Consider the following 21,400-nt stretch of genomic DNA (forward strand, 5'->3'; position numbering starts at 1 on the left):
GGATCTGCACAGTTTTCTAGGTACTCACACCATATTCTTGAGTGAAATGGGCCTCATCACGGATCTGGTCAGGTTTTAAACTCGCCTCTGGTCTCTGCACTTCACAGTGATCTGGGTCAGCTCTCTCTGGTTCTCTGGTCTGGGTCTCTAGTTCTGGATAGATTGAAGTCTCTAGTTTGGCTCTCTGGAGGTTTGATGGAGGTAAAGTATGGATTTTTCCGGCAGAGCGTCCCGCTGCAGATGGAATTGAAGGTCCCTATCTGTCCTGTCTGTCTGCTTTTATGTGTTTAGAATGTGGGTGTGTTCTAGCATCACTGACCCTACCTCTCTCTCAGCTTCTAATTGGTCAAACTTCCATTTATCATTTGATTGGGGAATGAACTGTGAGTCAGAGGGATGTCATTTTATGGCTTGCAGATAGGACACTCCTCTGTCAGATTGCACACATTCTATATTTGATAATAAAAGACATATTTCACAGTTACACAGTTGCTTGAAATTACATATACATGGTGTGGCTGAATTTAGCCATGTCTCTGTCCAAATCTGCTGTTTCTAAGAGCTTGCATTCAGAAATGGCACATAATTGACTTTTTAACTGATTTTTCAATTTCTGACATTGACCCAACTTTACATACATGTGCGCCGGGAGTATGGACATTAACTGATGAAGTTTCAGACTTTTAACATGCATACATTTAGAGTAATATCCACTTTTCCGCTAACACCCCCCTGAACATACCACCGGGTCGAAAAACCTCTTAAAATGTGGGCAGAAAAATCACAAGAATTATGGTGTCATTTATACAATTTTCACATGTCCGTACTATGAGTTATTCATCTTTTTCTAAACAATATTCTGGCTACAAAGGGGTGTGGTTTACCCTCAGCACAAGGTTGAATTTCTGGTTTTTCCAGTTCTGCCAAGCCAGCTTGCTCTCACAGGCAGTGCCCCTCCCCTTTCCTCAGGAGGAAGCCACTTTTTACGACCATTTACGACTCCTGCCAATAAAACCTTTGCCTGAGCCAGGACAGGGCTTTGTTCACTTTCCTGCAGAGCACAGGTAATTCAATTATCAGATAGATGGCATATCCTTAGTGTGAGCAGCAAAAGGGCAGCTAGGCCTGGGAACACAGCTGTGACTCAAGTTTCACTCCTGATGGGGGTAGTTGCCAGGCAGAATTCAGTTCCTTAAGCCAGGTTTCAGATAAAATGTCACTTTTTGTTCCCCAGTTCCTGCATTCAAATAAAACTAAACATTTTTACATATGCAGCTAGAATGCTGATTCTAAGTGCAAAACTATGACATTTCAACAGTTACAAAGGCATGTGACACCAAACATAGGTCACTCATTTAATCTAAACATTTTCGATTTTAGTGTCTTTAAATCCAGTGCAACTTAAACTGCTGACTCCATAGCTCAGCCAGTTTTGTTATAAGCATTGTTCTGGGCTCTTCATTTCCCAGATTTTGTAGGCACACAAAACTCCATTCTACCAAATGTCTGCTGGTGTTCAGTGAATATTTTGCACATATTGCAATGTTTGAAATAGGCACTTTGGCTTGCCTTCAGAGAAACACAGGGTGGTTTTAAACTGCCGGCTTTTGGATAGTGGTGAGTACTGGTACTGCACCCATTTTAGGGATTTAAGAAAATGAATTCCCAACAATTCTAGGTTGCATTTGGCAATCAGCATTGCCATTCCCAATGGTTTCAGACTACTGTGCGGGTAGTCCAATGGTGGTTTTAGGCAGTGTCCTTCTGTGCCCATAACATCGGCAAAAATGAGTGGCAGCCTATTCTTCATGCATTTCCCTGTGCATTTTCTGGGAAGCTCTGGCCATCATGATGTTTTCATGTCAGTACTGCACAGTTTTGAGGTAGGGCTCGGATGCATGGGTAAATACATCCCACACACCCTAACTGCAGGCACCCACATACCTCCATGCTACTTCCACACAAAAGGGAGACAACCTGTATGCCCCTGCCTCAAATGTGCCGCATGTACTAACTGATAAGATGTCAGTCGTCACAATGCCCGCCCAATGTCGGCAGATCCATTAATAAGACTTTCCCTCATTTGCTCCAGCACAGGCTCAAATTCCGACCTTGAGGATGAGGACACCACTGCCTCCACACCTACCAAGAGGGCAAGGACAACTGTGCCAACACCACAACCCTCCACCTCTGCCGTACCGAGGAAAACCCCACAGCAGCCAAAATCCGTGCCAAGAAAACAGGACAGGGCACTGACAGCCACCCCAGCAGGCAGCACAGAAGCAGCAGCAGCAGCAGACATTACCCAAATCGTGCCCACAGAAGGGACAGGCTCTGCTGCAAGCAGAACTATTGGGGAAACCGCTGCCATTGCAGCCTCCTCCGACAGCAAAGCAGGGATTATTGAGGAGATTGATGTCGGAAGCCCCAGTGCCCACCCTCATTCCCCCTACCTGTCCCAAAGCAGTCCGCATGCGGATGCCACACAGGGGCAGTTAGAGGATGAGGATTGGCCAGGCTCTCCATCCTCGGTGCAGGAGGTGAGCAGCCCAATGGGAATACCACTGCCATTATCCATGGGCCAGAGAAACCAACAAACGCTGGAGGAGATCGTCACCCGGCAGCAGCAACTATCCTCGCTCCTCACTGAGCATGTTGCAGAATGTGGGGGGGCAAGGGCAGCAATGGAGAAATGCGCGGAGACAGTGAAGGCTGCTATAGAGTCCTCCACAAAGGACATCTGTGCAGAACTTGCCGCTGTGCGGCACGTCATCTCTGAACTAGTGCAGACAATTCGGGACATGCGTCCAAATGAGCAGGCAGGAACCTCCTCGGGTGCCAGTTCGACACCAAGCAGCCCCATCCGCCGATCGGGGAGGAACCTGCGTAGCACAGACAGGGGTGCCCCGGGGGCCAAGGGAGGGGGCTGCCAATAGTGGCCGCACAGTGGAGAAATCCTACATCAGACACTGCTTCACAGACTTACTCACACCTTTGTAGGGATTCCAGGGGGGAGGGTGAAGGGGGGAGTGGGTGTGTTGGGGAGTTCAGGGGCAGTGGGTGTGTTGGGGAGTGGGTGTGTTGGGGAGTTCAGGCGGGAGGGGGGAGTGGGTTTGTTGGGGAGTTCAGGGGAGAGGGGGAGGGGGGAGTGGGTGTGTTCAACAAAATCACTTTTACAATACACTTTTCCTATTTGCACAAATCACATGTGTGGACATTGCTCATTGCGTATGTGTGATTTATTGGTAAACAGTCCCCAGTGTCCATATAACAGACGCACACAGTGCCACAATCGTCATCTCCAGGTGAAACCCCCATCCGCGTGTGCTAGAATAATTGGTTGATCAGAGTACTACGCATTTCACGCCCCTCCTGTGCATCGCCCCCTCCATGAGGTGCTGCCCCATCCCCACCCTCATCATCCTCATCGTCAGGTGGTTGCAGTTCTGCATCAGGGGGCAGGGGCACATTTCGTCTGACGCACATATTGTGTAGCATGACACATGCCATGACGATCTTTGCCACCTTCTCATGGCGGTACAGGAGTGCCCCACCAGACCTGCTGAGGCAGCGAAACCATGCCTTCAATAGGCAAAATGCCTGCTCAATCACCACACGGGTACGTGTATGTGCACGGTTGAAGTCCTCCTCGTGCTGGTTCTGTGGGTTCCGGACTGGTGTAAGGAGCCACCTCTTCAGGGGATAGCCTGCATCACCTGTATGTGGGTGAGAATGTATGTGTCAGTCATGACGTCTAATTCAAAACATGACGTGCCACCATGGCTTGCATCCAACTGTTACTTCGGACCTCTTTTAAATGCACTAATTGATTCACACTATGCGACCAGTATATGCTCATGGCTCTTATGGACTGTTGTGCATGCCATCAACCAATGTATGCAGGGGGGTCAAGTGCCTTGTGAGTGCCCATCCACTGTGTTCGTTCATGCCGTTTGTTTTGGTGGCCTGGCACGTGTCCTGCGATGTCAACGCTCACATCATTGCAACATTGCTGTTAGCCTCATCATGACCCCAGTGAGCAATACTGATGTTGATAGGGACATTTTGTGGGCCTTGCTGTCTGTGTGATGGTGTGTTGATGTTTCTGTTCATCATGTACCTCCTTCGTGTGCAGTTATGTGGGACAGGCCTTTCAGTTGATGGTGTTTGGTGACGTGCATGTAGGTGCATTTCGTTGAAGTCAATGTGGTGTGAATTGGTACAATGCACTTTCAGATGGTTGTGTCATGGTTGGGGCACACCTTCATTCACGTGGTGGGGCTGCATACATCGGGCATTAGGTTTAGTGGTGTCAGCTGAAGTTTGTGCTGCTTTAGGGTATGATATGGCTCCAATGTCTCTGCTACTCACAGACAGGTGGAGTATGCACCATTCCCCCCCCTTTCAGCCAGGTGGAGTATGCATCATTCCCCCCCTTTCAGCCAGGTGGAGTATGCATCATTCCCCCCCATTTCAGCCAGGTGGAGTATGCATCATCCCCCTCTCCCCCTTTCAGCCAGGTGGAGTATGCATCATCCCCCCCCCTTTCAGCCAGGTGGAGTATGCATCACCCCCCCCTTTCAGCCAGGTGGAGTATGCATAATTCCCCCCCCCCTTTCAGCCAGGTGGAGTATGCATCATCCCTCCCCTCTTTCAGCCAGGTGGAGTATGCATTGGTACGTCGTTCACCTACCCACTTCACATTTCTATGGTCATGACATGTGACTCACCGAGTAGCCAGGATCTTGGCTCTGCATGTCGCTCCATGTAGCGTGGTATTGTGGAGTTCCGAAGGACCATTGAATCATGGGTTGCTCCGGGGAATCGGGCACAGCAATGTTAGATGATCCAGTTGGATTCACAGACCATTTGCACGTTGATTGAGTGAAATAGTTTATGGTTGCGGTACGGGACCTCCATGGCATGTGGCACCACCAATTCCACATGGGTGCAGTCGATGGCACCAATGCAACCAGGTATGCCGGCTAGTGCATGGAAACCCACCTTGGTGTTTGCAATCTCCTGGGCAGACCGTGGTAATGAGATGTAGTCGTCTGTGTGCTTGAGGTGCTTGAGGAGGGCATCAAGCACTTGGGTCAGTGCACGTGAGAATAATGGTTGTGGAATGCCATGCAAGTGTCCCACTGTGTGCTGGTAGGTGCCTGTGGCCAGGAAGTGGAGTACAGACACTACCTTCAGTAGGGGTGGGATGGCAGTTGGTGTTTCTATCATGCTGACGATGTCGTTGTGTGTCATGTCTACGATGGCGGTGATGGTGTCCCGGTCCAAACGGTACAGGGTGTGGATCTGCTCAGCAGTGAGGTTGAATGGACTGGCTCTGATGCGTGGGATTGTGGGCTGCCTGCGTGGTGCCACTGGCTGTGCTGGTGGGGCTTTCTGGCCCTGCCTTTCCCTCCTTCTCCTCCTGCGTCTCCTCTGTGCAGCCTGTTGTTGTTGTTGTTGTTGTTGTAGTTGAAGTTGTAGCACTTGCATTGCTATCAGGTCCTCCAGCCCCAACATTGCTAGTCCTATTGGAATCATTGTGGAGTGTGACTGGGTGTGGGAAGGGGTGGGGTGTGCTCTTTTTGTACTTCCTGAGTCTGTATTGCCTCCACCTGTGCTGATTCTGTGCACCTGTGGCAGCTGGATTCACTGCACAAGGCCCTTTACGGTTGGTTAGCGATGGCGTAATTAGCACCATGGCGGTAAGGTACTTAACGGGCTGGGTGATGGCGTTAGGTGCATGTCCGCTTGGGTCGTCATTCGCGTAGCTTTGTGCCATGCCGGTATTTACGGTGTGGCAGGTCGCGTGCGCGTGTCCTTGGTGCAGTTAGCGGCAGCGTTAACTACGATGCCGCTAATGGCATCGTAGTTAACGGTCACGGGTCATGATCGCACCTAGCAGAAAACGATGCCAGTAACCATTTACCGGCATCGTTTTTCACTTACCGCCTGGGTCGTAATGAGGGCCAATATGGTGTATTGTTGTACCATAAAGGTTAGATACCACATTGCGAAATATTTGAACCACAGAAATTGGAAAAGTGGTAAATTTACACTTGTGTTTGTCTTTTGTACTTTGTATTTTATATTTAATGGGTTTGTCAATTTTGGAATATGTAGGTGCAGTGTATATTTATGGTGTTTGTAAAAGACCCCTAATTTTATTCTTCAGTAGTATTTAAATGTAGTGTGATACAAGATGTTTTGCATTAAATGTATATGGCATTTTCCATACTGTAAAATATCATGTTACACAAAAGTATATGTAGGCTGTGTTTTCTATGTGACGTAATTTTCAAATAAAAGAAAGATCAAGAAAAGCTAGCCTTTCATATGAGTTGCAATAAAAGGGATAGCTTTGGGAGGGTCTTTTTGTATTTGTAAGTGTCCTTGGGGTGGGTCTTCCTAGAAAACCCTGGGTATGTGTTGCCTATTCAAACCATCCCATAGTACCTATAGGTGTTAATCAAACACAAGACATTGGCCCTTGAGTCCTACCGTTACCGTTGCCTGATATCCCGGTGTTACCAGTATATTATGGGCACCGGCAATGGTGGTACGTTCCCATTCTATGGAGTCCCATAGGACTCAGTGGAAGGGGCTTACCCCTATCAGCAGCACTAGTAGTAACAGTGGCGGCAATAGGGTCAATTCTTTGCCAGTAGGGTCCTGAACTCCCAGCAGGTCAGGTCTGCGGGTAGTTCTCTGCTGGCAAAGTTGGCATGAGCCGGTCTGGAAAAATGCCAGATCCGGTATTACCGGCTGTTTTACCGGCATTTTCCTTGGACTGGCACACTCATAATGAGGGCCAATCTTGTGAATTCTAATAAAAGATTGGTAACTGAAACTTGTGTTTAACGTTGTATCATTGCTCAAAATCCCTACAGTTCCCATCCTGCCAAAGTGTGATAGGAAACCGGGAAAAAGTGATGCTAGAAGGAAAGAAAAAGCTGAGAGAAAAAACTCAGGTCCAAGATATGGGCCTCACAACACTTGAGACAACGGCCCAGACTAAACCTGGTTAGGCCGAAAAAGAAGGGTGCTATACAAGCCTGGCAAGAGTCTTTTGGCCTCATCACGAGCCATCGCCCCAGGAATGAAACAAAAACATCTGTTGCTACAGCATCTGGGTCTGATTTCCCACTGAAGTATTTTGGCAGGTGAGAATTCATAACTATTGGGACCACACCAGAGCTAAATTGTCCAGAACAGAAAGCCATGGAGGTGCCATTTAACGGAGTCCCAGAGCTCCTTGGAGCGCCAATCCCCAACCATGTTGCAACTCCCTGGAAGAAATTTCATTCTGACCTGAAACAGATGAGTTAAGCAAAACTCTTAAAAAACATAGAACCATGATTACCTAATATTGCTTCCAACTTAAAGTAATACTATTCCATGATCTTATTCTTATTTAATTTCTTTACTTATCTTTTGAAAAAAGTAATACAGTTGTCAATTACACAAAAAATCTTAACTGACTGCAAACCTATCCTCAACTCAAATGCAGATATTATACAGCTATAAATACAAAGCTGGATAATATTTGTGGTTGAGCGATATTATGTATATTATAGGCCAACGCTAGTCATCCTACAGTTAAGGTGAAACCTAGCATCCATAGGAAATGCAACCAAGTCTATGGGCCTTATTAGAAGTTTGGCGGTAGCCTTGCCGGTAAAACCAGCGGGCTGCCGCCAAACTTCTGAAAATTTCCGGGGCCTGCGAATAGGCGATTACCGGGTCATTACGGCCGTGGCGGACCCGGTAATTGCCCTTTCGCGAGTGCCGGAACGGAATGCTCCCCATTCCCTTCGAGCCCAAAAGGGCTCAATGGGAATGGGAGGTCGCATGTACTACCACTGTTATAAACGGTGCCAGTGCATCCGACATGCTCTGCTCGCGGGTGCCATTGTGGCCACCAGGACTGGCCTGTCGGCCACAATGGCACCCACAAGCAGAACCCGCAGTTTGCCAGGAACTACGTTACCGGTAAGCTTACCGGTACCGTAGTTCCCGGACTGGCAAACTTATAATGAGGCCCAATGTCTAGAAACTTTTGAGCCGTGAGATGGATCAGAATGAAATTTTACAAATGTAATTTGGGGCCCAAGCCTCCCAGTACTGGAACATTTTGTGCAAATCCATTTACTGTTCAAAGGATATAAAGGTCCAAAATAAAGTGTATGCTTTTCACTTTTCCATTAATTTTCTCAGTGGGAAATGGTCCAATTTTTGTTCAAATGCACCGTTTAAATAGCTCTATGGATTTGCGCCAAATACAAAATAAATTGGGCACGAAGTGCTTGAAGGATAGCCTTTGTTGGTTTGACGCCAATATGTCCAGTAGTTTTTTTTTTAATGTGGCATAGAGCAGGTTGCCCCTGTACCCACAAAGCTAGTTATATCTTCCATAATGCATTGCTGTTGCCAAGTTTTTTCATTTCTGATTATCCTCTATTATGACAATCTCGATTTGAATCTCAATTCGTTTCTGGAAAGTGCCCTGAATGATGTAAGGGATGTAAGTAGGGTTAGTTGTGAGTGGAAAGAAAGAGTAAATACTTCAAAACTATATTTTTTTCAGTTGTGACAAGTACTATGATTGCTAGTTAGGTCATGGGGAGTATTTAAGTTAATTTGAGAAGCAATACTTGCTTTTAATAAAAAAATAATTACCGGGATTGCTTTCAAAGTCACTTAAAATGTGTGGGAGGTAGTATGAAGGGGCTATTAGTGTTTGGGGGTGTTAAATCTGCTCAAAAACATATAATTGTATAGTCATAGATGAAAAACTGCTATGTAACTATGCAACCTAAAACAGAGGGAAGCCAAAGCTTGCTTAATATATCCTTTGTTTTGATTGGACAAGATTTTCTTTTGAATTAACAGTGAAGATCTCAATTCACGCCGACGTCTTCAGGGACGATATCTACAGTATCGCACATCCCTCTGCTTCATCACAGTAGCTATTTAGTTATCCTACCTGAACTCCTACATCCCTCTTCCTCGTCCCGGTACTGACAACTAATCTTACCTATATACCCTACATCCTTCTTCCTCATCATAATAACTAATTAGTAATACTACCCAAGCTCCTACATGCCTCTTCCTTATCCCAGTACTGAATAGTAATTTTACCCATACTCCCACATCCCTCTTCCTCATACCAGTACTGATTAGTAATCTTACTTATGCTCCCACATCCATCTTCCACATCCCAGTACCCAATAGTTATCTTACCTTTACCACAACATCCCTCTTTCACATCCCAGTACCCAATAGCAATCTTACCTTTGCCCCCACATCCCTCTTCCTTGTCACAGTCCCCCACCACCACTACCTCAGCCTTCTTTTTCACTGACCCCAAGTACCCCTCCTCACTCTTCCTAAGAAAATGTCCCCCATTAACTGCACCTCACTCTTCTTCATAATAATCCCCCACTTCTCCACTTTACTTTTCCTTGTCAGAGTCCCCCACTATCCCACCTTACTCTTCTTTGTAACAAACCCTCACCTCCCCACCTTACTCTTCCTTGTCACAGTCCCTGCTACCCCCACCTCACTCTTTCTCGTCACAGTCCCCCATTAATCCAACCATACTCATCCTCATCACAGTCCCCCACTACCACACCTCACTCTTCCTATTCAGAGTCCCCCACTACCACACCTCACTCTCCCTCATCACATTACCCCACTAACCCCACCTCACCCGTTTCAATGTCTATAGGCTGCACATAAAAGGTCACACCCATGATTAAAAACACAAAAGCCTGCATTCTGCTGCAACCTCTCCTGTCCCTATCTGGGGTCCACCCTGAGCCCTTAGCCATTACCTGGCATCCTCCGCCTGCTCCCACTCCGCCCCCCCCACTTACCTGCTGTTGGCTCTGGCCCCCGGCGTCCATTTCTCTTCTGTGTTTTGCAGAGTGCTGCTTCGGAGCCCAGCGCACAGCACAGTGTGCTTTTCTGCATGACCTTTTGTGCCCCGAGCTTCTGACTCCGTGCTCCACAGACTGCAGACCCTTCACCCTTCCTAGTCACAGTGCCCCACTACCCTTACCTCCCTCTTCCTCATCATAAACCTTCACTACCCCACCTCACTCTTCCTCTTCATTGTTCCCCACTCCCCTCACTCCACCTTTCCCTGTCACAGTCCTCTACTACCCCACCTCACTCTTACTCATCACAGTCCTCCACTAACCCCACCTAATTTTTCCTCATCACAGTCCCACATTGCCATACACACTTTTCCTCATCACATTCCCTACAACCCCACCTCACATTTTCTCACAGTACCCCACTACTCCACCTCACTCTTCTTCATCACAGTCTCCAACTGCACACACCCCATTCTTCCTCATCACAGCACCCAATAGTAATCAATAGCATTACCACCACATCCCTCTTCCTCGTCCCAGTACCTAATTATTAATCCTACTTCTGCCATCACCTCTCTCTTCCTCAACCCAGTACCCAATAGTAATTTTACCTTTACCCTCACATCTCTCTTCCTCATCCCAGTACCCAATGTTTATCTTACCTTTAATCCACACCCCTCTTCTCCCTCCCAGTACCCAATAATATCCTTACCTTTATCCCCCACCTCCCTCTTCCTTTTTACAGGACACCCTTAGGAGGTACTCCTAGATTCTGCTACCTGAAAATGAGTCATGATTAATATGAAGATCAGTTGGATGTCGTCCGCGTAGGTTTGAAAGGAATCCATCTGGTCTTCAAGAATGAAATCTAATTGTCTCATATACATTTTAAACAAACAGGTCAAGACGGGGACATCTGCAGGTCTCTAAATTCATGGAGAAAGGACTTTAATTAGCTGAATGCAGCATCTTCTACACTCATCAGATGTTGCAGTCTGTCCAATAAGATAGTTTGGTACACCGTAACATAGGTAGCAGCAGACTTTGCAAACTTAGTACTGCCTTTTCATTGTTCATATGGCTGACCAGGGTTTCCTTTAGGTACAGAAATAGTGTCTTTGCTTCTCTTGGGCCAAAGACCATATTGTCTGGAAAGGAAGGGGTTGTTGACTTGACAGCAACCCTAAATCTTTTTCATTATTGAATTTCCAGGACCTAAGCAAAGAAATCGGAGTTCAGACTGAAGAAGGTGATATTGGAGTTCGGACTGAAGTGGTCTGGATCAGACAGGTCTTTGTTGGCTTACTTGAGTAGTGGGGGCATTACTGCTTACATGATGGGCTTTGGAACAATCCCCATTTGGAAGGATTAATTGCATAGATTGATGATAGCAAGGAATAGAGTGATGATTGGCTCCTTGATGACTGAGGCTGGGCATGGGTAGGCCAGTGCTGCGGGGATTTCGTATATATTTTCCCACCTTGATTATTTCTGCTTCAGAGGAGTGACATTTATATGAACTAGGGAGTTTCATTAGTGAACAGGGGAGAAATATTTGTGTACAAGTTGACGAAAATAAGATTGAATAGGTTCACTTTTATTTCAGAGGAACAGTACAGGCTCATTTACCACCTTAGCTGAGGGCATTTGATTTGCTCTGAATTAGAAACCCTTAGTGATATAAAGTGTTGAGGTGTTGGTGGGTTGGACACTCTGTGACAGACTTTGAACACTTCAGCTGATTCCTTTTTGGCTCCTATGATGGGGCAGTGTAAAAGGTACTTCTTTAGATGGTTTGAGGATAGCCCTTAGAGTATATTACATGCACCAATGGGCCTTTCTCCAGATTTGAATTATGTCAGGTTCTATACATCTTTCTGTGCTTTCAGTTGAGATAACCAGGTCTTTGTCAAAACATGTATAAGTCACCTTAACCTTTAGTTTCTGCTTTACCTGGACTCCCATCCATGTTTCATGAAGGTCTTTTAGCCAGCATTCAGAGTCAACTTAGTAATTCCTACAGCTCTCTGGGGCAACAACATTAGCAGCAAATCCAGTGAAATTAGTTTTTCTTTGCTATGCCTTTTGGGGTGCAAAAAGAGGGTGAGTAGCCATTGATTCAGAGGACAAGCACTGTTTCTTGTTGAACATTATAGTAAGGAAGAGAGTAATTACATGCAAGTGCATATCAAAGATCATTGGATGTTGTATGTAATGAGAATAAATGATTGCACAACCGCAATGGAGGGTGTTGTAGGTGTTGTCTGCACACACCCAAATTATAGACTAGACTTGCAGACAAAAATATTATTATTATTATTATTAATGTGATACATAACCGTTTTAAATAAAATTGAGATACAGAAAAAAATCTCATTATATTCGAAAACAGTACTAATTAGAATGAATGCAATAAAAGTAAAAACTCATAAAACAAACAGTGAAAAAAAGAGAAAACATACATAAGAACAAGTCATCAAGAAAACGGTCAATTAATAGTTATAAGTCCTAGTAACTTGTAAGGCTTCCCTTCAGTTCTTTCAACAATACAAACCATTTGTCATCAGTATTTGGGTAAAATTAAATATTATTTAGGTGGATATACCATAATGATATATGATTATATAGAGCATCTTTTCTAAGACTCCTGTTCAGATTATCACAATCATTCTGCTATATAAACTTTCAATTACTTATATTGATATATCCAGCTTAATTTCAATCTTAAACCAGAGTAGATCCAGAAGTACCTCTCCCCAATTGCTTCCAAATGATGAACATACATACCAATATAACATTCAATTACTTTGGACATTGTGTGGCATTCCGTCAGCAGATGTTTAGCTGTCTCTAGAATGTCCTGGTCTTTACAGAGGCAACAAAACCATTCTTCCATAGGGATTTTATCCACAATCCCTGATACCATCAAAGTAGGAAGCTGCACCATTCTCAATAGTAGAATAAAGCGTCTGAGCCTCTTTGAGGGACAGAGGTTCAAGTACTCCTGCGGCTTCTTAAATGTATAGAGCCTATACTTTACAAACTGGTATTTTTTTCAACATACTCAAATGGGCAAAGTTCTCCAGCCAGTGCCAGAGGTCAATACGCTTCCCCATAGAATTCTGCATTTCCTCTGAATAGTTCCCTCCCCTACCTGACCAGCATACATCCACTAAATGTTTTTCCATAGTACCTTTCAACAAGCAGGTAGTATTTATTTTAGTCGCTTCCTGATAGACGGCTGTTAATAATTCACTTTTTGTTCCACAGCTCATATTTAAATAAAGACCTACCATCTTCTTCAATATAGTCGCTTTTAGGGAGATCAACCCTAACTCCAGCCTCATAAGGGCGATGGGTACACAGACTGGTAGGCCTAAAATCCTCTGCCAAAATTTCCCATCAATGACCTGAAGCCATTTCAAATCTGAGTGTAATAGGGCTTCTAAACCATAGGTCATCATTGGGGAAAATACTTGAACATATAATTGGCGGGTAGCCCACCAGGTAAAACCTCCTTGCTTGTTGGTGAAGTTATGGATCAACACAGTCACCTGCGCGGCTCTAATCATACGCGCTTGCTTATATGAGACATATTCGCCACTGGGATCAAATTCAATTCCAAGATATTTGTAATCGGGAGCATACAGAATTTCTACTTCGCCTATGATAAGTCTGACGCGAGCAGTTTTTTTACTTGAGTATCTCATAACTTTGGTCTTATCCAAGTTAATACTGAGTCCATTGATCTCTGAATACTCCCATAGGGCTATGGCAGATCGTCAAATGCCACTGATGGTATGGTCAAATATGACCAGGTCATCTGCATATGCTAGAACTGTGCAAGACGCCTTGCCAATTCTAGGTGGGCAGTTTTTAACTGAGACTATTGCCTCTGGTATATCATTTACATATACATTGTAAATCAGGGGGGCAGTAACACAGCCCTGCTTTACCCCCCTGTTCTGATATCCCTTTTCTGTCATGTGCCCTTCCTGGTCTAACTTGAGTTTAACTGAGGTGTTTAGAAGTAATAGTCTAAGGTAATAAAGCAACCCCCCCGGGCAGCCCATAGCCATTAACCTCAACCATAATTTTCCCAGTGGAATTGAATCGAATGCAGCTTTGAAGTCCACATATAATGCATATAAAGGTGGTTGTCCATACTTCCGGGCTCTGGTACGCATAATATCCATAACCATGAGGTTATGGGTGGTGAAATAGCCTTGCCTAAAACCACTTTGGAATTTACATAAGATATTTGATTTATCTACCCATGCCTGTAACTCATTAAGTATTAGGGAGGCAAATAATTTGCCAGTCGTATCAAGCATCGATAGGAGCCTATAATTATTAGGATCCAATTGATCCCCCTTTTTAAATACAGGGATTAACATCGCTCTCTGCCAAGAAGAAGGTATTTTGCCCTCAGTTAAAATCTTCTTGAACAAAATAGTTAACAGACTGGCCCAAAATTCCGGTCGGCTCCTAATAACTATATTTGCCAGTCCATTAGGCCCAGGAGCTCTGGAAGACTTTAACTGTTTAATCTTACCCAATATATTTTCACATGATGCCTCAATTGGTGGTGTCAATGGGCGGTACTCAAAGGTATGTCACACTCCATATCCAAGGGGAAATTACGGCTTTCAAGAAATGTATCCCACTCCGCAACACCAATTGGACTGACTAACTGACCTTTAGTTGCTCACCTTGCTTCACTCAAAATTGACCATATACTCTGTGAATTTTCTGAGCATATCGTTTGCACTAATCTTTGCCAGGATTGTTTTCTCTCGGCTCTTCTTTTGGCCTTTTTACCTGATCTATATCTGTTCTTGATTTTCCTAACATTGGCATAATATAGCTCCATAAGGACATTGCTTTTCTTAGCCCAATGAAATTCCGCTCTTAGAGTCCTCTTTGCATCTCTAATGTGTCTGTCATATTGGAGTTTATTCCCAGCATCTCTAATCATCAAACCTGCTGTAATAGTAGCATGCTCACCAGAAAATGGACAAATCCAATTTTCTATTGAGTTAGCGGACATAGGGCCTCATCACGAGTTGGGCGGTAATGCCGGTGGTATTACTGCCGGCAGTATAAGCCCTACTGCCAAACCCCCCGGCGCTATTAGCGGTTAGTGCCCATTCCCCATTGGGCCCATTCCATATTACCGCTGACGGATTTCATTTTCCCCCAGCTCGGAGCTGGGGGGAAATCCGCCAAGGCCATGATCTAGCGGACCTTTAAATGCAGCGGTAATAGCACTACCACCGCATTTAAGGGTTACCGCCAGACTCGTGATGAGGCCCATAGTATGGAATTGGGAGAAATGTAAGAATCTATCTTTGGAGAGAACTTCTACTGCTTCTTTTACATTCTTATCTGACAACTAATTCTCAAACCTGCTTGATCTTCCTTTATATTCCCCATACACTTATAGTCAATATGACAACTTGGTATGTTGAGTGTGCAGAATAAAGCATCATGATCACTCCATTTGTTGGGCATACTTTTATATCTTCCACAAAGAGCATCATTCTCGGACAGGCAAATATATAATCCAGTGGGCTACAACATACACCGTTCTTCCATGTGTATTTGCCTGGATAATCATTCTGGCATTAATAATCTCCAGTTCCCAATATTCAAAAATGTTTATCCATCCTAGTCCCTCATTATCATTCTTGGTGTGCAACATGTTACAATTAGCTTTTAATTTTGGATTATGGGACCCCCCGCGTCATGTGGCAGTTGAAATTACCAACTACTGTTACTGCTGTGTTTTCAGAATTGAACAGCCATAATGCCAACACATCATGCATAGCCTCTCGAATTTGCTCTCTTAATACAGCTCCAGGGGGATTATAGATACTATCAAGTACACATTTTTCAGGGTTACCCTTATAGACATAATTGACTTCAACAGCAATCATATTATTGTCATGCTTAGTGAAGATACGTCTAGAGCCTAATGTATGTACCACCCCAATAAGTAATCCCCCATAGGGTCTGCCTCTTTCTCCTTTCTTAGCATAGGACTGGTACATCACACATCCATCTAAAATCAACGGCTCCATAGACCATGTCTCTTGCAGACAAATACAACTATGATTCTATATAGTCGACTGAACCATTAGATGACAGAAAATGGGAGAAACCCCGACAGTTCCACAAAAAGATTGTGAGTTCTCATTGTTCAGATAGAACTTCGGGGAGCGAATCCGCCAGCCATTTCAAGACATGCTGAACATCTGTCCATTTAACCTTCTTCCCTTTCAAGAGTATGGGGAGTGATATCTCATTTTCTGGCATTTCTATGAGCACACTCGGGCAACTAAGGTCTTCTTCATTGAGATCAGCCTCAATCTCTACATCAACCGCCCTCATTTCTTCTTTATAAGTCCTTAGCATTTTATCCGTTGACAAAAACTTACAATTCAACGCTGAAACATTAGGGTGTGGCCCCTTCATTGGCTCCACAAATTGAAAGTCCTCAGATTTAAGCAATCTTAATTGGGGGACTGAGTGGAGTCTCACCAAGAATTCAGACTGAGACAGCCATTTTTGATCTTTACTTTGGTACAAGTTCTTTATAAGGCAAATACAATTGCCTAGGACTCCACCTATGTCGTCTCCTAAAGGCGCTGATGTATCTACTAGCTCTTTTGGCACTGGTGTAGGATTCTGAATCTTCTCAGGACTCGGAAGGTTATTATCCTCTTTCATCTGTGATTCAGTTATCGAGATTTCCAAGTCCTCCACCAGCAATGAGTCATTTCTCTGCTCAGGTACCAACAACTGGTTAATTGACCCTCTCCCATGGAATTCTTTTTCTTTGCCCTGGCTGCTCTTTTTTTTAGCTTTCTTAGAGCGTATTTCCACTTGAGCATATTTTGCCAATGGTGAGGTAGCAACATTCAGGCCCTCATCAGGAGGTTGGAGGTAACCATGCCGTTTTTAGCGGCATGGTTGCCTCCTTACCGCAATCCGGGCACGGGTCCCTCGAATGAGGACTTACCGGGCCATCGCAACCTTTGCAGACCCGGTAATTCCCCGTCCGAGGAACCCGGACCCGGTCCATCCCCATTCGAGCCCCCATAGGGCTCAATGGGAATGGGGATGGAGCTAACAACAGGCCCGTTAATTGCGGGCCTGTTGTTAGCTCCCTGGTGTCCTCGCGGGACCCGGTATGGACCCCTTGGTTTTTCTAGGCGCCCATTGTGGGTCCCGCGAGGAGACCTCGTGGTAGGGCAGAACGGGTTTACCGGCACCGGTGCCTTTACCGGTGCCGGTAAACCCATTCCGCCAACCTTCTAATCAGGGCCTCAGTCTTTTACTCATAAGTGCCCTTTTAGCCATTCAGCGCTGCTTATGTGAAAAAGGCGCCTCTGCACTGTTTGCTGGATTCATGTTGGTATCCGAGTCCTGCCTATCTTCTAAATCTTCAGCAGTGTGGATGGCCTCTGATATGTTGCATTCGGCTTCTTCTCGCTATTTTGCTTTGAGACTATTGTCAGTAATAAGGGTGTTTGTGTTAGCTAGGATGCGCCCCGACATTTGAAGCAAGATCTTAAGAGCAAACTGTAGGGCCGCTACTGAGGACTGTATCTCTGCTATTTTATTTGCACCAGGATATGTCCCTCCTACTATCTCTGCCTCAATGTCTGGAGCACTTTCCGTTGTATCAATTACTAGATTCGGTGATGCCGATAGTCTACCAGTAATCCCTAGGATGCTAGATTGCCTAGGAGGATCAATACGCTGAGGCTCTTCATGGGAGTTACTACTATTTCTTGATGACATTTGAATTGCTGGCATCATACCCCTCTGAATGTTTAGACATAGTTCCAATAGAGAATTATTATCAATGTCATCAAAATTGGTCAAGTTCTGAAAATTAGTTCCACTGTTCCCAGGGGCTATAATTTCCTCTATGATTATGGAATTCGTTTCCATTTGGGGATTCAATGGAAAACATCCAGTGATGACACCTTGATCTGGTGGTAATATGACCTTTGACCTCTTTTTCGGTTTTACTTTGACCACCACAGGCTCCTCAATCGCTGTATGCTGCAGTTTAGATTGGCCCTTTTGCCTTCATAGGTTGTATTTAGAATGGGCTGCCCTTTTAGGTGGAGGCATTACAAAGACCAAATACTCCTCTCCTTAAATAATATTGAGTTGCATTTGGGTCAATTGTAACTTTTACCCAGATATCCAAATTTCCACCTGCACTCACAGCAGGTGTCTCAGCTCTAACAATCAAAGATAAAATGTAATAATCAAATTCAGGGTCAAAGGCCGTTTCGCCCGCTGTCTCCTGGATTGAATACGTAGCTCACTGGCTCACCTTGGAGATGCTTCCACACTATAGTAGAAACAAAAATGACAATAGCAACTGGCAGTGTTGCACTCTCAACACTGCTAGTGTTCAGAGTGCAACACTGCTAGTTGCTTTACAGCTTTAGTGGAACATCCACTAAGCAAGCTTTTACTTGCTTCCCTTATTGTTGTTGTTGTTACATTTATTTAAGAAAGTGAGTCAAGAGCACTAGCCCGCAGTCCCCACTATATGATATTAAGGTTGTAGAGTACCGTTGCCTAAGTGCTTACTTGTTTTATACGTAGATAAAATTGCAGGGAAATGGCAGAGTAAAAACCCAATAAAAACACGCAGCCATCTCACGACCAATGGCAATGGGAAAGCTGAGCTGAGCTAAACGGCCAGATCTGATGGTGGTACCCAATGCTGGAATACCACGCCACTTGCCGCACTTACCGTCCGTACTACTGCAGAATCAGGGGCATGGGAGGGAGAACCCTCCCTCTGGTCTCGGGCACTCACACAGTACCAACTAAGGAGCCAAAACCTTCACGACAACGGGGACACAAATTCAACCTCGGCTGCTTCGGCTCGGCTGCTGCTACACGGGGTCCCCTGATTCACATTTGCCGCGGCTCCAAGAGATCCGGAAGCACCGTCTCTTAGAGGAAAGGACTCAACACACAGGAATCTGTCTCGTCAAGCCGCACAGCAATATGCATTATGCAGTAGAATACGCTAGCAGCCGCATTCGACAAAAATATAATTGTTGGGGAAGGTTATTCAGATATTGAAGTGATGATCAAACGCTAATGTTGAATTCTGTCAGTCACTATACCAGCATGCCAGTTAAAGGTGCTTCAGGAGCCCTGCCTTACATTTGCTGACACAAATGACGGTGCTGGAATTTGGCATATGTATTACATGACTTTTTTAACCTGTGATGAGTATGCATGAACTGTTATTCACCCATTGATGCATACCTTTACAATAATAAATTACTGTAAGATCCACTGGTAACGTTAATTCACTGCCTAAATATGGATTTACAGTACTCCCAATTATGAAGTCCCAGAGGACTTCTTTGGGGTTGTTGATACAACTGCCACATGGCCCATTACTACCATTGTGAGTGGAGGTAGTACCACTTCTCACAAGCAGGCATATTTTGCATATGAGTTACATAACCTATGCAGGGGCAGGGTAGTAAAAAAGGCAATAACAGTGTTACCATCTGTTTTACCATTACAGCCAAACTTGTACTAAGGCCCAGAGTGTTTATATTACAGTAAAGGCATTATCTTATAGTGTTACATTATGTTGGAACCCCTATTTTATGTCTCAATAAATGAGAAGACTGGATGCTTATTACACTACAGAAATGCACTACAAAAAACAAGTTTTATTAATGACTGGTGCGGCGGCAGAACCGCACAATCTCAAATGAAAAAAGTGTTGGCCATGTGGGGGTTCACATTTGACCATTGGTTAAATTATAGTTCCTTGATATGTCGATTCCTCCTCAAGCATTAGATGGCTAGAAGGGATTCAATTAGGTGGTGGGTAAATGTATGAGTTTAGGTTAATTCTGAAGCCTCAACCAGTTAATCTGCATGTCAGTTCTTAACTAGAGAACTAGAAAAAGCCATTTTATAATGGCAAATATTTCCTTTTGATAAGTGTAGTCTTTAAATTTGCTAGCTAGTCAACTTCCAAAAATGGTTGGGACATACTGAAAATCGAACCTCTGTATATGTTGTGCAAAGGATATTTTCAATTGATAATGGAGGAGTTAAAGTATAACATGATTTCATTGGTGTGGAGTACTGAACCCAGAACTCCTCCAGCTGACAGGCAAGTGTTACCTTTACTCCACCAACGCTGTGCTAATGATGTGTGTCTTTGCACACTTGAAGCTACTTTCAGCCTAAGAGCCCATGTACATTTTAGATAGAGTATGCATTTGCAGCCCTGTTCAATAACAAGTAAGCACCTATAGGAGACATGATAGACAGCCCATTGCAGGGCTGCATCGGCTATGCATTGGGGATATTTCGAGGCAAAATTAGTAGAGATGTGTGTAGATGCAATGGCCATTTTGGATGAGACCAAGGCGTAACATGTCCAAATGTTGCTCTCAAGTATAACAGTTCAATTAGCAATGGTGATGAATAAGTTAAGGATAAAACGTCTTTTTCAATTTCATCATTATCATAATGAAGTACATAGCTACATTTTAAAGGTAAGGAGACAATTTAGAATGTGATGTGCACTACGCCATTATTAACACAATTTAAACAATGATTATAATCTGTATGTATATAAAACAGAATAGTTTAATTTGTAGTACCTGGTGCTCTGTGATTATAGTTTTGTAGTGAGGATTTTACCTACTTCTAAGATTGTTGTGGAAAATGATTTTGACGTTGAGTGCAAAGGCTACCGTGTATTGAGTGTCACTGAACATTGTTTACAACACTTATAGAATCAATATATTGCTTTGAAATTAATGTTCAGCTTTTCTTTCTTTTCCTAGGGGGAGGAGTGATGGGATCGCCAGGACGAAATGCAGCACTTGTGGCTCTCAAAGATTTAAAATTCCTAGGATCTTAAAAAAATCATACTTTGTAAGATTTCCAAAGATCAGTATATTAGTATTCAAGTTCATCCAAACATCAGTTTACAAAAACATAATTTCACAGTAAAGTAAGTTGTTGTCCTGATGATGTTTTTTATGTATGAGCTTAAAAAGATATGTTTGGAAGAATTGTGCCCATTAATGAAATGGGCTTTCTTAAAAAAAAAAAAATGTTTTCTTAATTCAATTCAATAAAACTTTGTTCAGCACAACGACTCTTAAAATGCACAGCAGATTACCAACTGATTAAGAAAACTCATCAGATATGCAATATCAATATCAATATCAATCACTCAATATGAAAATAAGCCAATATCTTCATATCCAACAATGCTATTCAAAAGCTAGATAAAACATGTAGCACAGATGTACCCAAGAGAGAACACTGGTTGGATTATTGAGCAAAAGACACATATTTGTATTTGTTTTGCCACTGTTTCATATGTAACATAGAGTGTATATAGTGACGTGCACTTATGTTCTTAAGCACAGGTCTAAGCCAGAGTTTCCCACGCCTGCTTTAGAGAGGGCAAAAAAATAAAATGGCTAATA

At 44.0% G+C, this 21,400-nt stretch overlaps 1 protein-coding gene across 1 annotated transcript in view; it reads left to right on the forward strand.

Moving 5' to 3' along the window:
* The window catches only part of PYROXD2 (pyridine nucleotide-disulphide oxidoreductase domain 2), a 984,036-nt gene extending 962,976 nt beyond the window's left edge, over positions 1 to 21,060 (forward strand). Inside the window, exon 16 of the mRNA XM_069611541.1 lies at positions 20,747 to 21,060. Within this exon, the coding sequence (XP_069467642.1) occupies positions 20,747 to 20,823 (77 nt within the window). The 3' untranslated portion in view covers positions 20,824 to 21,060. The remainder of the gene's footprint in view (positions 1 to 20,746) is intronic.
* The last annotated feature ends 340 nt before the right edge of the window (positions 21,061 to 21,400 follow it).

Source organism: Ambystoma mexicanum, chromosome 8, assembly GCF_040938575.1.
Source record: "Ambystoma mexicanum isolate Mex_15411 chromosome 8, UKY_AmexF1_1, whole genome shotgun sequence".
In the NCBI taxonomy this organism is placed as follows: domain Eukaryota; kingdom Metazoa; phylum Chordata; class Amphibia; order Caudata; family Ambystomatidae; genus Ambystoma; species Ambystoma mexicanum.